The sequence below is a fragment of the Lytechinus variegatus genome, chromosome 9, assembly GCF_018143015.1.
Source record: "Lytechinus variegatus isolate NC3 chromosome 9, Lvar_3.0, whole genome shotgun sequence".
Taxonomy (NCBI): domain Eukaryota; kingdom Metazoa; phylum Echinodermata; class Echinoidea; order Temnopleuroida; family Toxopneustidae; genus Lytechinus; species Lytechinus variegatus.
In genome coordinates, this window is record NC_054748.1 from 4,112,758 (window position 1) to 4,130,392 (window position 17,635).

A 17,635-nucleotide genomic window follows, 5' to 3' on the forward strand; every position below is an offset into this window, starting at 1 on the left:
CGAGGGTTCAAACCCTGGTCGTATCCACTCTAGGCGACACCGCAATACTTACCCGTGTTAAGAAACTGAGACTCCACTCACGCGCATTTGGGCAGCCCTAGCTTAGAACTAAGCTTTCTTTCCGTAAAAAATCTTTATTCTTATGATTCAATAAATGTTAATGAATATATAATTACTCTTAAATCGGTACTCACCGGTTCTTTTCTTGAATTTTCTGCCAAATTCCCACGCTTCTGGCTTCAATTCTGCGATGGATTCTGTTGCCATAGACAGCTACACATGCAACTCTATAAATGGAGCGCCCCTTACGAGAGTTGTTAATGCCGCGGAAAAATTGTTAGGCATTTTGGCCTGTGGTCAAGGCGTTCTTTTGTTCTATTTTTTTTTATAGGTATGAGATCGAAATCACAGCGACTATTCACACTGTTCCATAATGATTCCGAAAGGAGGTGCAGCACCCCCCACCCACATGGGCGCAAATCCCAGGGGGACACTTCCCCCTAACCCAAAATAGTAGGGGCACGTACATTATCAAATGTCCCCCTACTATTTTTGTTCTTTTATATATGATGGAAAGAAATAGGCCTACATCATTTAAATCGAAGTAAAACATGTATTTTGGACGAGACGACCTTCTTTTGGGGGTGATAAACCTTCCTTTTTGTTTTTTTTTGTTAGTTTGTTTTTGTTTTTTTTTGCCTGTTTTCCAGCCCCTGGTCCCCTACCTTAGATTTCCACCCTTGCCTCCCACTACTCTTGATATTGTTTGCGAATCTGTTTTGTAAATTAAAGGGGAATTTCACCCTGATAAAAAGATGATGAAAATATGAGAAAAATCATTTCAAAATATCGATGAAGGTGTTATTTGACAAAAAATGGAGTTGATAGAATTTAGAATGCTTGATTTATTGTGACGTCTATAACGAGCAGTTGCTCTATCCTAAATATAAAATGCCCAAATTTCCCATTTTTAATGGTCCGTAACGACCCACTTTTTTCTTTTTGATAACAAGTATGAATTGATATAGGCCTACTAAAATGTACCATAAAAATCATTATCATGTATTTCTTGACATTTCATTTACTTTTTTACCATAATAATAGCTGCTTGCAAAGGCCTACGCCGTCACAAAAACACCCGGGGGGCCGGGGGCACTTACATTGACGAGTGGATACCATGCGCGACCAAAAAAAAACGTAAAAAGGATGTCCTTTTCACGATAGGGCACGTTACCTACGTAACGTGATAAGGGTGTCAAAAACACAAAAATAACGAAAAAAAGGGTATCTATTAATTCGCTAGGAAAACCGTCGTGTTTAGGGTCTAATTTGCGGGGATGATAAAACAAAATCAAAATGTTTTATAAAGGATGTCCTTTTTGCTCCAACACTTCGTGTTTAGAGTCCGATTTGCGCGAGGTGTAGAAGGTGGGGTCGTACTAAACCAAATAAGGTAAAGCCGACGACCGAAGGACCCGTAACAATAAAACATTCCTGTACTTGTTTAGGGGTTCATTTCAGGGAATATTTGCCAAGAGTATCGTTTTGTTTCCAATACTTGTTAAGGGTAGGGTTTCACACGCCAATACTTGTTAAGGGGTGCATTTTCAGAATATGGAAATTACGTGTTTAGGGTGCTTTTCGAGACCCCATGGTCGCGCATGGTATCCACTCGTGAATGGAAGTGGCCCCCCCCCGGGCAAAAAAAAAATCTTACCTTTGAAAAAGATTGGTGGGGGATGGATTTTTCCTCGAACGCATACCAATTTTTTTTCTGCTATTTTCATAATAAACTTTAAATGAATTCAACTTTGCACTACTTAATTTTTTCAAAGACAAAATAACAAAATTACATCTCGTCATCATCATCATCACCACTATCATTAGCATCACCATCATCATCACCACAACCGTCACCACAACCATCATCATCACCAAGATAATTTTCATCATCGTCATTGCCATCATCATCTTTTTTTTTCTTTATTTTTTCCCCATCCCTTCTTTTTTTTTCTTCCAATATTCCTCCTTTTTTTAGAGCGGCACACCGTCATGCTCCCTCACTGATTATCCGCCTCTATATGCTTGGTGTTGTATAAATTGGCGGATACCTGAATGAAATACTGAAGAGAAAATAAGGAAAGGGAAAAAGTAAGAAGAAAAAGAAGATGAGGAGAAGAAAAAAAGAAAGCCAAACAAATGAAACAAAACAATGTCAAAATTTCGTAATAAAGTCTTCTACATGTACGTCAGTTTAATAATGATGTTTTCATTGAAATGAGAACAAAAAAAGAATTGAAACCATAGGCGGCGGAAGCGGGGACGTTCCCCCCTAAATTTGTTGTTGACCTTTTTTTTTTGCTTGTCAATTTATTTTCCTACGTCCCCCCTAAAATGTTTGGGTTGAGAGCCTTTTTTTTTGCTTGTCAAAATTTTTTAGGTTTTCCCCTCCTAAAATTTGGGGCTTCCGCCGCCAATGATTGAAACAGGACTACATTATAATATAGTGTAAAGAAATAGAGGGAAGCTCCGAGACAATAAAAAGGTTGAAAAAGAAAAAAATGTGAAAACACAAAGCTCTCACAACATGAGCATAATAACAAATAATAACAAATAAGCGAGGACAAGTAGCTGAGGGACCCCCCCCCCATCTCTCTCTCTCTAGTTATCTATCTATCTATCCGACTCGATTATATAAGAGAAGAATTTACTAATCAAAATATTATGAGCAAAAAGCACGAGCTGATATTTTTTATGAATATTCAAAACTGATAGAGAGACGCAATCGAATTATTCGATTGCGACAAAATTGATGATCTGAGAATTTATTGTTTTTAGGAATTCATTAAAAGCATAAAGTTGATCAGCATTAAAATATGGCAGGCGCAACGCATGAGCTAAAGCTTTATAGGCATACACCGATAAAAAATTTTAAGTATTTTTGGTAATCATGAAAAAAATTGATATTTCATGAAAGAAAGCTCAAATCCCGAGGAGGAATATTCTTATGAATTGACTTTAAAAAAAACTGTGGTAAGCCCCATTTAATATTTGATTATAAGTCGAATAAAACAGTAAAAGCTGACAAACGTTCGCGTGATATTTGGCAACCTCCCCCCCAAAAAAAAAAAAATAAATAAAAAATAAAAAAAAGTTTTTAACTATAATAATGATCGAAGGTAATTTTGTCTCGCGTAGAACTGGACAAATGAAAAAAAGATTGTCACTAAAAAAATGAAGGTAATTTTGACCCACGTAAAATTTGGCGAGCCCCCCCCCCAAAAAAAAAAAAGGAAAAAAGGTTTTAACAAGCAAAAAAAGGCTAAAAAGGAGAAAGAAGAGACAAGAATAATTATGAACGAAATATCCCCATTACAAATAATGCTGTGATCATCATAAGAGAGGGGTCGCATAACTAGTATGAACAACGTATTTAATTCCAAAATATTTACTACAAATCTCAATAGGGGGATCGGGCAGAAATGCTCACCCCCACCCCCACCCCCCCCCCCCCCCCCCCGATCCGCCACTGATTCCAATCAATAATGACATTTATCTGCAATACTGATACTTTGGAATCAAGATACTGAAGATTGATACGCTTTACATAAATTATGAACGTCTGACAAAAAGATAATCTACCGATCACCTGACCGATCAGCTGACCAGTTCGCGTATCACTTCGGAGTTGATCACTCGTCGCAGCTGTGTGGAATGCTCACCGAAAATCAACAAAAAGGGCCTGAAATGTAAGTTTAATGATAATATATTTTAATTTGAACTACTTAATTAATACTTTTAATGTCTCCCCAACAAATGAAAGTCATATCACGTAACTCCAATTTGTATTAAGGCGTACATTTACCAAAGTCTTGGGTTGGAAATCAGAACAGCATTGTCTAACCCATATTTTTGGGTAATGTCGCCTATGAGGTCCATACATGTTAATGTTTGGACCTCATTGGTACTAGGAGTGGTCGTATCAGACCAAAAGATGCAGTTGCTGCTACCCTGTTTGGCATTCAATTATAGGCTAGTCTAGAGCCTCATCGATCTGGCGCTGCACAACGGCTGCTGGGCCCACGATCAATTGGGCAAAGCAGTTTTTGGAGTATTTCATTTCATGTCTATTTCAAACAATAAAAAATATGGATGGATGGATTGGACAGATCAGCTAGACGCACCCATTCAATGAACAAGGTTATGATATAACCACTCATTCAATGAACAAGTTTATAATATAACCTTGTTCTCAGTTATATCTCCATGTGTGGCAAAATAAGGATGGCAATGTTTGGCTATTTTCTCTTTTTGTTTGGGGCCTGATTTTTTTTACACTGACAGTTTTCATTACACCTATTTTTCATACAACTTGGCTCTTATTTAAATTTGACACTTTGAATAATTTTTTTCTTAATTAAAAATAGAGATCAAAAAATGAAAATTTTCTTGCCATATTACTTTCCACCAATAGAGGGCGTACACAAAAATATGCTCAAAATTCAAGTTTTTGAGCGCTCTAGTGAATACAAAAATTATTCCCAAGTTACTAATGTAAAATAAATTGCAACAGTATGGAAATTAGTAATTTGGATATACAAGGATATAACCTTGTATCTCAGTTACATCTCCATTTGTGGCAAAATAAAGGGTGGCATTTTTGGCTTATTTTCTCTTTTTCTATGGGACAAATGCTTGATTTTCTTACACTATTAGTTTCCAATACAGCTATTTATCATATAACTTGGCTCTTATGTAAATATGGCTCTTTACATTATTTTTTCTTAATTAAAAATAGAGATTGAAAAATGAAAATTTTCTTGCCATATTGCTTTCCACCAGTAGAGGGCGTACACAAAAATATGCCCAAAATTCAAGTTTTTGAGCACTTTAAAAAATTATTCCCAAGTTAGTAATGAAAAATAAATTCTAATTGTATGGAAATTAGTAATTTTGGTCACAAAAGTGATATTTCAATGATTTTTTAAAGTGTGTGCTATGTACAGCATTGGCATACCATAGTCCTACCTGTACATTCCCCACAGGCAGGATGGTTGCAGTGAACAAGTGGTTAGACGTAGATTTTTGCATTGCGGTGAATGGTGAGCCCATGTCTAACACACACGGTTCACTCTGCTCATAACTTTGGCCGATTACTGGAGTTGCATTCGGAATTGCTCGATAACAAAAATGATATTCCAAGTCAGATCAGTCACTGAGAAACGTAAGGAATATTTTTACATGAGAATGAGAAAACCATGGAATAGTCTCAATAATGTATTAGTTTATGCACCCAGGCCCGTATTCTGAAGTCGGGTTTAACTTAAACTCAGGTTTAAAGTTGTGGTTTAAGTATGGATAGCCAATTGTTACATAAATCACTAAGAGTAGAGATATGATATTTCAGCTCATTTGGCTCTCAAATCATTCACAATCGTGTAGGAAGTACAAACAGATGATGATCTTCCCCATCGATGAATCAGGAAAGAGCACAGTAAACATAAGAAACATACAACTTAATAAAAATTTTGACACTTTTGGCTTCCCATAATTTTAGCACAGAGTTAGACCATGGTCTAAGTTAAACCTGACTTCAGAATACGGGCCCCAGTGTCTACAGCTTCGAGGATGACTGGGCAAGTATTGGAGAAGTGAAGTTCAAGTACGATGCTGACCCACCAGGCCAACCTTAAGAGGAGAAAGAATTTGGGACTGAATACAGTCATTATATGACTTCGTTCAGTATACTCCCTAAGAATCCTAAGTAAGTATAAAACAATGTCAGTCTCTTCCTTTATTCCGCTGATTTCGATTGGTCAAAATTTTTGTGGTTGCTTCGTACATCTGCAAATATCGGAAATAGACACGGAGTAATTTTAAGGTATTAATTCTTCTTTGCTTGAAACAATCTCATAATCATCGGATCTTAGTAAAACTAAAGTAATGACATTGTATATATTTGAGAACATTCTGTGACAGTTTAGTTTGTAAAGAGCCAGCAGAAATGAACTTCAATTGTGAGAGTAATGTGATTTTTTTCGTAAATCTGACTCGGCCGATCGAGAAGGGTTGATTTTGAATGTATACGAGCAGCTGTGACTGACGTAATGTTCGCTGCGGTGGGCTCGAGATTAGGCTGGGTATTCAGATACAGTAGGTTTCAGCCGTTGTATATTTTTCTAAATTATGGTTTGAGCCCTGTTTTATAAAATTTTGATGGGTTATTTTGAAAATAATTTGTTAGAATTTGTACAAAATAAGTATGAAGAGCAAAACCGCAAGTTAAATTCAAGAATTTTTTTTTGAACAGTGATTTTTTTTGTTAGAATGCGCCTGTGTCTAGAATATGGTATTGTTAATGGAAGTTTTATTATAATGATAACAATAATAATTGTTATAATTATTGAGACATTAATGAGGCAACAATAATAATAATAATTATGAATTATAATAATAATTGGGACAGCAATAATGAGACAATAATGATATTAGTATTATAAGTGAGACAACAAAAACAATAATGAGGTAATCATTATAGACAATCAAAATCAATATGTCTATTTTTGTCTTAAAAAATGCTACTACATGTATTATTACTTTAATTCTCTTTCTTTGATTTCGATTGATATTCTTTGATAATTTGATTTTTCATGTTCAAGCAAAAGAAATCAAAATCAAGGCATGTTTATCATGTGCACAAACCTACCACAGGACAATACCCCCCAAAATAGGGTTAGATTTTTGGATTGGGGTACAGTGTAGTTGCTCCGGGGGGGGGGGGGGGTAATTTAGGGGTAGTTGCCCTTGAACCAAAGAAATCGTATGCCAATGTGCCAATTTAATCTGAGTACTTTTAGGCCCTCATTTTTCTTAATTTGCCCATTAAATTAGAAAAAAGTACATTAAAAGGCCATTTGCTAATTATGTATTTTGTCTTAATTAATAATCAATTAAAATATCAAATATCTGTAGACAAGTATAAATATGATGAACCATGACTTGGTAGACCATTAATACGTCAAAATCATTGCACAAAAATGTGTAAAAGACTAAATTAAAAGCATTCCCAATAAGCTCTGCCATGCCCAAAACAAAGAGAATAATAAGATTATGCAATTGCTTTTGTCCATGAAAAGCCCTGTTTTTGTATCACAAAGATGACAATGACTCGACTTCTAGAATTTGAAAATTCAAACAGTTTTGTGAATCATAGATATTGAGCCTCATTGTGAGCATGTAAAACATGCTGGAACAGCCTTTCCTTATTTTCACCTAAAGTACATACAGTTAGTACTCATATAGATACAGTTAAGCCCTGATTTCTCTTCTCATTGACTATGGATCTTACTCGCTGTTTCTGCATTTTTCGTCTAAAGAGTGCGCACAATTTATATTCATAAGACACTACAAAGGAGAGACTCCGACTAAATTGAACACGTGAATCGATGCAAAGCATTACGCAAAGTCGGCAAAGTGTTCAATCTTGTCTACATAGAATTTGATGGAACGTTTGTTGACAAACGAACATAGGCTCGCACTGCTGGCTTCGTTCAAGCCACTTAGAATTTTTAATTTTTTTGTTAAATTGTTCATATCGCTTTGAATACTTTTCGAAAAGTATTTTCAGCAATCATAATCTAAAAGTACGTTCTTAAAATTATTGCATTTATTGGTGACCATGTTTTATCAAACAATCATAGAAATTGTGTATACATTGAATTTAGAATTTAAAGGTGAGTGAATTGTGTGTTATCTCTCATTGACTGTGTGTTATGAATACATAGTCTTAACCCTAAATCTCCCGGGGTATTTTGATTCTTCTCATCCCCAGGGGGTGGGGGGGCCATTATGGCCCCCCTTAAGATCTCGGCCGCCGATCGTGCGAACGACACAAAAATTTGCACGCTGGTAGTGTGCGATGTAATCTACAAGACTACATGGTAAAATTTTCCAAAATAATGAGATTATATTTTATATGAATTAATTATGCTAATTTATGCATAAATCATACATTATGCTCTAATTCACTAAATAAAGCTCCTAGAATGCTAATTTTGGGTAAAAATATTCTTTGTAGCATTCTTAACAATCGTAATTAATAAAAACTTCGGTTTGGAAATAAATTTCTTATGTATTTCCTTGTTTTTTACTTTCTGTTTTTTATTGTTTTTTCAATGGAAATCGTTCCAGACTTAATCCTGATCACAAACAAGGCAAAATTAATTAAGTTTAATCAGTAAAAGTAGAAATGATTTATGAATTTTCGCTAAATACACAATTTGCATTGGATTTGTACATGAAATCACGTTTATGACTCTATGAGCAATTTTGGGTCTGACATGCACTTACAATGTACATAATGTAATTTCATTACCGCGTACCCGGGCGTCACAAATATCTCAAAATTTGCGCGAGACTTGAAAGTAAAAAGTCAGTCATTTCAATTTTGTGCAGCAAATATATTGCGAAAATTGTTGAGGGGGGGGGCATTATGGCCCCCCCCCCCCGGAGAATTAGGGTTAAAATATATGTTTTCAGATATCTACTATAACAGAAGAGCCGTGGTGTGGTGGTTCTGACTGTTGCCTTGTAAACAGAGGGTCGTGTGTTCGAATCCCATCGCGGTCTAGCGTCCTTTGGCAAAGCGTTTATCCACACTTTGCCATTCTTGCTAAATTCGTACCCGGTAGGATGCGAAAGATACAGTATTGTATGTTTAAATTTGCCAGTGCCATAATGAGGTTGTGATAAATGCAAGGAATGCTCCCCAGGGACTGGAAATTGTGCACTTTTCGTGTGGGATTGAAATGAATCCAATGACCAGGGTAATGATATGCTAGCGCTTTGAGCCATTCTTGGAAAAGCGCTGTGTACAAATTGGCTATTATTATTATTAGTATTACAGAGAATAAATTGACCTATAATTGTATTTGTATAGAGAAACTAAAATGATTTGAGAAGAAAAATGCTTTGCTGATTGGTAACATAATTATTGTATAAATGTATTGAGTAGTTAATTAACAAGTTATCATTCAAGTGGGTCTATATTACTTGACTACACAGGCACTGTGGGTCAGTAAACTGGCCCGGTGTGAGTAGTTGAGGACTCGAGATGGCGCCATTGGTTTGTATCTAATAGTGCCACCATCGAACTTCCTTTTATTTCAGTGGAAGAGACATGTGAAACCACTTTACCAGGCAGAGGTTAGCAGTTACGCTCTTTTTATGTGCTTTTTGTATGCCCGTCCTAGACAGGACGTATTAGGGTATCATGCTCGGTGTCCATCCAGAGGCTGTCAGATAGTATTTTGTTTTATGAATTTCTTTGTTTTCAGAACTTTTGTTTTGTTTTTTTCGCCAAATATATAAAAGCCTTTCAAAGCATACATGGTCAATTCCAGCCAAATGTTGCATTTTTCCATTTTCAAAAATTTCTTTTCTGAGCAATTTTGTGTATTCTGTTTAAAAGTATACAGTTTAAGGTTGACAAAAACACAATTATATTTACTATACCCTCATTCATTCATAAAATGCACAATGTGCACTCTGTTGCACTTTGGTACTAAGATTTCATAGAAATTGTACAACTTTGACCCATCCCTGGCTCCTGGCATGCAAAGGGTGCTCACGAAAAATTCCACTGTCCATGTGACCTCCAAGCAGTAATTTACCATTAGCTGTATTGTTTTACATGCTGCAGTGAAACGGTGAGGCACAAAATACATTTCAATGTATGTATGTTTGATGTCCCATAAGTCACAGTTTTAAGCATTAAGTTTCCCTCATATGCTGCCATAGACTCCTGCAGACAAGTATTGGACTTTTTTATCTACCACAGTACATGCTTGCTTCAACAAATCAAGCTGCATCTGTATTGGACTTGAAATAGCTATACTGGGGGGACATACATTTAAGTCCCATAAGTCACACATACAGTTCGTAAACCATGCCACCTTAAAGCTGTCCATGACATCAAAGAGTGAGATGAGACTGCTGAAAAGCTGGAGAACAGTATGCTGACTGTCAGAAAAACAGTCAGAATATCATAGGCAGTGCATGGAAACACACAAAAAAGTTTGGATTGTGTGCCCATCCCCCCAAAAAGGAGAAAACTGAATATGATCGCTAAAATGCAAAGCTTGAGTACAGGTGAATTGGGTTTGTTTCACCCCAGCTTTTATTCATTTTTTAAGGTCCAGATCACTCTCTTGGTTTTCTTGTCTCCTTGGGGTATGCATCTACTGTTTGACATGTGATGTGAACTTGGTATATAGTTCCATGGAAACTAAACTTATTGCAATGTCCCATCAGTCACAAATTTTGTAGTTGAGCGATCCTATGGATCCTGTCGAAATAAGAGCACCAGTCCTCAGATGCATAAGGCTACCATGAGCAGAGATATTAAAAGGGCACATACAACGCTCTCTACCAGCCCCTGTAAATGCCAAAAAGTTGTTCAGAAGCTTGCAATCAAGTTTTCTTAGAATCATTCCTGCCGCCTGCCAATAGAAAGTAACATGCGCAATTTACAGAGTACCGAAGTGTGATGTCACAATGTCATGACATCGAATCGGCCAGTTCTAAACTGAGTCGCAGCTGCATGATCGTCAGTCAATACCTATTTGTATTTGCAAAAATGGTGATGTGTGTTGTCCCTGGTTGTTACCATAATTCTGAAAGTTGTAAAAGGGCACTGGTTCATAAAGCTAATCGTAACTTAAGAGTGACTTTAAGAACAACCGGTGATCCTTGTGGTAAATGTCATCATAAATTGGCAATGTTTTAGCATGTAAGAAAGGATCACCAGTCGTTCTTAAAGTTGTTTCTAACTTGCAAACGGCTTTATGAAATTGCCCCCCTGGTTATTTTGTTTAGAACCAGGCCGCCATGACACCATGGCAGTTGACATCATCGCTTCGGTATTCTATAAATGGTGATGTCCTTTATACAGGCATTCTGAATTTCTATGAAAGAGATGACATAACACCCAAGCATCTGGCAAAAAAAGAATTTGTGATAGGGTGCACCCCATGATATTATTCAACTAACTTTTTGTATTGCCTAAAGTGTATAGGTAATGAATCGTGATGTACCCTTTGCCAAATTGTGTCCCATAGGTTTCAAAATTGGCAATATTTGGCTGCCATCTTGGCGGCTATCTTGGATTTTTCATGAAAATCAATTATTTTAATATTTTTTGGAGAGACAATGGTAAAATCTTTCATGTAAATGACTACACTTTTTACTATACAAACATGTAGTTTAGATATAATAATTTAAAAAAAAAGAATTTATGCCAAAATTTTCATGTTTTTCGTCAAAAATTTGCATGTGCACTGATATCTATTTGTTTTATTATAAACATCAACAACTAATGACAAATATCAGCTTTCGACATGACAGAGAATACATGTTAACAAGAATATTGATATACTTCATGGCAGCATTAATGAGTACCACCAACATATGTGAGTGCCCCCCCCCCCCGGACTCAGAATATCACCCCTGAGTGTTGGTTATGACCAGTGCAGTCACATTTACCCTACAGTGGCTGTACATGTATGGCGAGTCCAAAACAGCCGTTTTAACAATTTTTTTTGTGTACCAGCTACATATAGGTGGTCTGAATAAAAATGTATGAAACAGCCGTTTTTGACTTGCCGTATGGCCGCTATAGGGGAAATTTGACTGCAGCATTAGCCCGGGGGGGCCACTTACATTGACGAGTGGATACCATGCGCGACCAAAAAACACGTAAAAAGGATGTCCTTTTCACGATAGGGCACGTTACGTACGTAACGTGATAAGGGTGTCAAAAACAAAAAAATAATGAAAAAAGGGTATCTATTTCGCTAGGAAAATTACGTGTTTAGGGTCGAATTTGAGGGGATGATAAAACAAAATTAAAATGTTTTATAAAGGATGTCCTTTTTGCCCCAACACTTCATGTTTAGAGTCTGATTTGCGCGAGGTGTAGAAGGTGGGGTTGTTCTAAACCAATAAGGTAAAGCCGACGACTGAAGGACCCGTAACAATAAAACATTCCTGTACTTGTTTAGGGGTTCATTTCAGGAAATATTTGCCAAGATAATCGTTTTGTTTCCAATAATTGTTAAGGGTAGGGTTTGACACCCCAATACTTGTGAAGGGGTGCATTTTCAGAATATGGAAATTACGTGTTTAGGGTGCTTTTCGAGACCCCATGGTCGCGCATGGTATCCACTCGTGAATGGAAGTGCCTCCCCCCCCCCCCCCCCCGGGAGCATTAGGTACTTTTGATTATCAAGCCCCAAATGATATGTGAAAGAGCCAGCTGTGACATGTGTACTTAAGGGAAAGAACATTGATTTAATAACAGTGTGTAAACACAAGCTGATGCTGCTACATGGCAATAGGGATGTGGTTAAAGCTAGAACCTGTTTAATGACAATCAGTGTAGGTACATGATATTTTAAAGGTACATGTACATTAATTTTTAAAATCAAAATGCAGGATGATGATATAAGCAATGTTCAGACAAGTGCCCTGGAGACATTAATTGTGGTGTGTAAACACCAGTTGATGCTGTACAGCAGAAAGATGGTGTTCAGACCAGTGCTGTTTAGTGAAAATGATATTGATTTGAATATAATGTGTAAACAACAGCTGATAATATAGCAGTACATATAGGTAGATGTACCTGTGTTCAGACCAGTCCAGTGTAACTAGTGTAAAAGATGTTTCTGTTCAGATCAGTGCTGTAATATGTTGATTTTATAATTACATGTGTGTAAACAATAGCTGCTGCTGATATACCAGGAGGTTCAGACCAACTGATATTTTTTTATTCCAATGCGTATGCCAGTATAGTATGAGAATCATGTTGTCTTCGACCCAATCAAACTACAAATGTCACTGTCAGTTTTAATTTCTAAAGCAAGATGTGTATACATGTATATTATATGAATAATTCTAGTGAAAACTTTTAATAATTTGTGTTCTATGAATATTTTTGTCTTTATTTTTGTTGAATTATCGATTGAAAATGGACGAATAAACTTTCAAAGTATATTAAGAAATGAATGAACTTTCCCTGTGAAATCAAAAGTTCAATCACTGACAACCCCTTTTAATACATTAGCAGAAAAAGAAAGATTCCTCAATAGATTGATAAAAGAAAAAAATGGAGATGATAATGTATTAATGAGAGTTATGTATAAGAAGTAGGGGGAGACAAAAATTAGAAATAAATAGAAAACACATGAGAATTATCCCCAGCACTAAAATAATTAAAGCCATGATCAGTGTATGTACATGTACATTGTACATGTACATTGTATATCTGTCTACATGAATGCTATGTTTATTTGGAGGAAGACGTTAATATTGATTTTATCCTTTATATTGATTTTGACTCATCCTTTGGGTACATTGATTTATTTTGACCTTTCACCTTGGAACATGGTATTTCTCTGGCTCAGTGATGATCATTCTATTGTTAGCTCTGCTTCATGTCTGGATCCATTGATTCTTTTCTTCATTTTGTTTATTTTTAAAATGATTTGATGGATTGAGTACCGGTACTATATTATACTTGTTCTGTGGAATATGAATGAGTGTTAAGGGGCATTTGATTGTATAGTTTTGTAGATAACATGTATGCCATGGGTTACCTGCGTGCCAATTTGTGTCCGATCGCGTGATTGATGGCCGAGATCATAGGGGGGCCTAAGTAATAATGAAAAAGGGATTATTTTCCCTCCATAGCCTACAAGGATAACTTATTCCATCATCACAGCAATTGGAAGCGACTGTTCAAATAGTCTTTAAAAAATGTTGTAATTTATACATGTATCTACAATAATTGTGAAACTTTTCTCAACACTCCCACTCCACCCCCCTTTTAAGTAAAATGCATCTATGCGCTGTATCTGAAAAGAAGACAGTAAATAAATATAAACTTTACTGAAAGAGGACTGCACATCAGTTTTCTTTAACTCTAGATTTGAATTTTTCCCCATGTAATCCACATCTATTGAAAAACTAATGGTCACTGGTAGCTTTGTATTAAAGATTAACTATAACATTGATAAATCCAACATACAAATCACAGTTTAGTGACTAACTTCACCAAAGGCGCAAGCAGATTTTTTTCCCCTCAATGTACCGCACCCATTTATATAAATCACCCAAATTTGAATCTCACATAAAAATTTTGATTCCATAAATGTGTAAACTGTCTAAACATTTTTGATCATCATCTCTCAACCTCTTCTCATACAAGTAGCTAATTACATGGATGAACTGTTAACACTGATTTAATCATCATCTCTCAACCTCTATGACACTGTCTGAACACAATCACCTTTCCACAGGTACATGTACATGGATTAATTGACCTATGTACCAGCAAGGAGTTGGTAGTTATTTTGAAATACATTATCAGAATAAAGAGAATGACGGCGATTAATATTTAATCATCACTTGCGTGCACGTATCTACAATTGCCAGCTGTCTGAACACTCCCTGTAAACATGATCTGCTGCACCACGAATAAACCGTCTAAACACACTGCCCTCGGGAGACTTGTCTTGCAGACTGTGCACACATTAACATCAAGCCTCCTTCTTGAATTATAGGGATTCTATCTTTTTATATCTGGCAATCGTAGAGTAGACCGTTTGACGGTCAAAATATGGGATGTTTGTGCAATATGGTCAGGAATGGACAATGAAAAAGGTCAGTTGAATAAAGGATTTTTCTAAAAATTTCATCTCATTTTGTTTTATGTGGTCTCAATATTTTTTTTAGCAGCTTGAAGAAGCTACCTTGTCTCTGATTCATCGGATATGATGAGAATTAAGAAATTTCATCTTCACCTGATCTCATTTTGTTATGGATTGATTTTCTTTGATTTTGATGGATTTCATATCTATACATGTACATGTAAATGGGTATTTATTAAATGATTGTTTGCTTTTGGCTTTTTGCCCTAATTGAAACAAGTTTTGTTCTTGATTCGATAAAATTCATCCACATTCATCCATCCATATTGTAGGATCACCTGTTGTTAGGGAAGTTTAATGTCATATGTTGTGTGATGCATGTGTGTTGATGTGAGATAGGATATTCATACTGAGTGATTATATAAGACATGGCCATCAACTTTTATTGAATGAATATTACACGCCCGGTTGTACATAAAAGGGCCCTACAGTGCATTCATACTACATACATATTTTAAGTATGCAAACATTTCTTTGTGTGCATTAAGTTCCTTTTGTCTGAATATCAAATGACATATTACGATCTTGCAGTGGTGTAATGAGGCAAAGATTTTGAGGGGGCTAGATATGATGAATCGCATAAGATTTATCAAATGTTGTGAGCGAACGAAGGGAGCGAGCAAAAATTTTAACATTTTGATTGCAAAAATAGATTTTGACATGATATTCAGAAAATATCACCATATTTCATCCTTCTCTCTTTTTCTTTTCTTTTCTTATCTCTTTGTTTTCTTGATCAGATTTTTTTTTGGGGGGGGGCAAGAGCCTCCCATCTGTATGCCCCTGTGATAATTCTGTGAACACATGGCAACATCACACACTTGCAAAAAGGTTTTTCTCTTTTTTTTGTAAAAATAAGATTAATAATGAACAATGATCACTATGGCATATACATGTATTTCAGTCATCTATGAGAGCTGTTGGGCAATTCCATATATAATGATCAACTTTAATTTTGTACGTTGGACCCCCATTTTTCTCAAATCTTACTTCACTTCATAAACTGATCAAGTCATGGTCCTTTGAGAACATTACAGATTGTCAAAACTACAAGAAATCAGAGGTCTACAGAATATTTCATGAATGTCCCACATATAGGGGGTCTGATACATGTGCATATTATGCCCTGTTTGTATTTTGATTTGTTTTATTTTGATTTGTTTTATTTTGATTTATTTTTTGGGGGGAGTGAGTGATGCATTGTGGGAATGAGATTCAGTGACTTTTCAAGTTTCTAAAACAAAAATAAAGACAAATAAATGAAATTTAAACTGTGTCTTCAGTCATCTATGATCATACTAATTGGTGTATTTTACAGCAGTTAAGTGTATTTTTGAGGAAACATCAATATTGATTTTAACATAAGAATATTAAAGTAAAAGGCAAGGTGCCCTTTTTATTGTAACACCTTGAATTGAGCATTAGCAAGTCACTTGCAAATCTGCAACCTTTGCAACAAAAACACATGCAATTACCCCCTCTGCCAGGAAAATCCAAATTAAATTAGAAATATGCCAGTAATATTTACATACTGTATGAATCCACTTTCACTTTCAGTATGTTTCTATAATTTATCTTATATTGTACAGTAATATAATACCCTGTGACAATAGGTGTGAACATACGAACACATTAGTTACGAATAGCGCTTAGTCATATTGGCTTTCAATGATGATATGATGATTTCTCCCTCCCTTGACTGTTTCATGCAGAAAGTTTTGAACTTTTCTCTCTTTTTTTGAGATACAATGTAATATCAATTACTATTACCCTGTGGTGATGGGGTTTTCTATCCATGTGGAGGCGTTAGTCATAAATAGCTAACAATGATTTTCCTCTCTCCCTCTTCTAGTCTGTTTCTTTGCCCCCAGGAAGCGAGAAATTAACCAACATTTCTCGTCATCACAAATCCTCGCTAGAAATAGACCCAGTCACGGCCTGAATAGTATACAGACAAAGACTGTAGCATCAATCACCCCCATGATTGTTCCTGAAACTTTCTATTTCAAGTGCCTCCTACTCTTCATTAGTAATAGAAGAGCTTGTTTTCAACACCTTCATAATTTACTTGGGTCTGGAATTGTTATCTTTGTAGATGACAGCTTGGCCAGCGTTATGCATTGTTTGTATAATTGCTGTACACTCTTTCCTGCTTTTGATCAAAGACACTGTGTTTAATGTCAGACTGACACTGTTTCCAGATGTTGTTTTTGGATTGTGTTAAATTCGGAGATCTTAAAAACTTTTTAAAATAATAAACTGTAGCAATGGAGCCTACATTTAGTGAGTATCTGTTGTTATTTTGATATCATGCTTTTGCTTGTTTGTTCGTTGTTGGGGGTGGGAGTTATTGCAACATTATGTAGTGCTTTGCTTTTTTGAGAGGAAAAAAATAGGGAGGTGATTTCTATACATGTATATTGTTTGTATATATTTTAAAGTACCCCCATATTGTAGTGTACATGTACATGAAATATATAACAATTGTTTTTGCAGTTTTTTTTTTCATCCTGAAGACCTCTTTTTTAATCAAATTACATGTAATGAATGTATAGTTTACATTTTAAAGGCAAACTTAATGGGTTTTTTCTGTGTTATAGAATAGAATCATATTTAAACATCCAATGATAATTTTTTGTGCTTGTTTGTGAAGAAGAAAGTGCTTACAATGGTTGGTATATTATGCGGAATTAGCTTTGAGAGGGTTTGTTCTCTGTAGGCTTATCAGTTCAAATCACTGCTTCAGCACTAATGAGGATTTGAGGCTCAGTGGATAACTCTCCAGACTTTGAACAAGAAGGTCAAGGGTTCAATTCCCAATTCAGCACTCCCGTCCTTTGGCAAGGTGTTTGCCACTCTCCACCCAGGTG

At 35.8% G+C, this 17,635-nt stretch overlaps 1 protein-coding gene across 6 annotated transcripts in view; it reads left to right on the forward strand.

The window, feature by feature from the left end:
• Positions 1 to 17,635, forward strand: part of LOC121421144 (myotubularin-related protein 9-like) — a 60,574-nt gene that overhangs the window by 673 nt on the left and 42,266 nt on the right. The window contains exon 1 of one of the 6 annotated variants that reach the window (XM_041615801.1): positions 14,424 to 14,718. The exons of 2 other annotated variants lie outside the window; for them this stretch is intronic. In XM_041615801.1, the coding sequence (XP_041471735.1) occupies positions 14,703 to 14,718 (16 nt within the window). In that variant the 5' untranslated portion in view covers positions 14,424 to 14,702. Of the gene's footprint in view, positions 1 to 14,423; positions 14,719 to 16,670; positions 17,049 to 17,635 lie in introns of those variants that run through there. 3 more of the 6 variants (XM_041615805.1, XM_041615799.1, XM_041615804.1) reach the window with 3 other exon arrangements.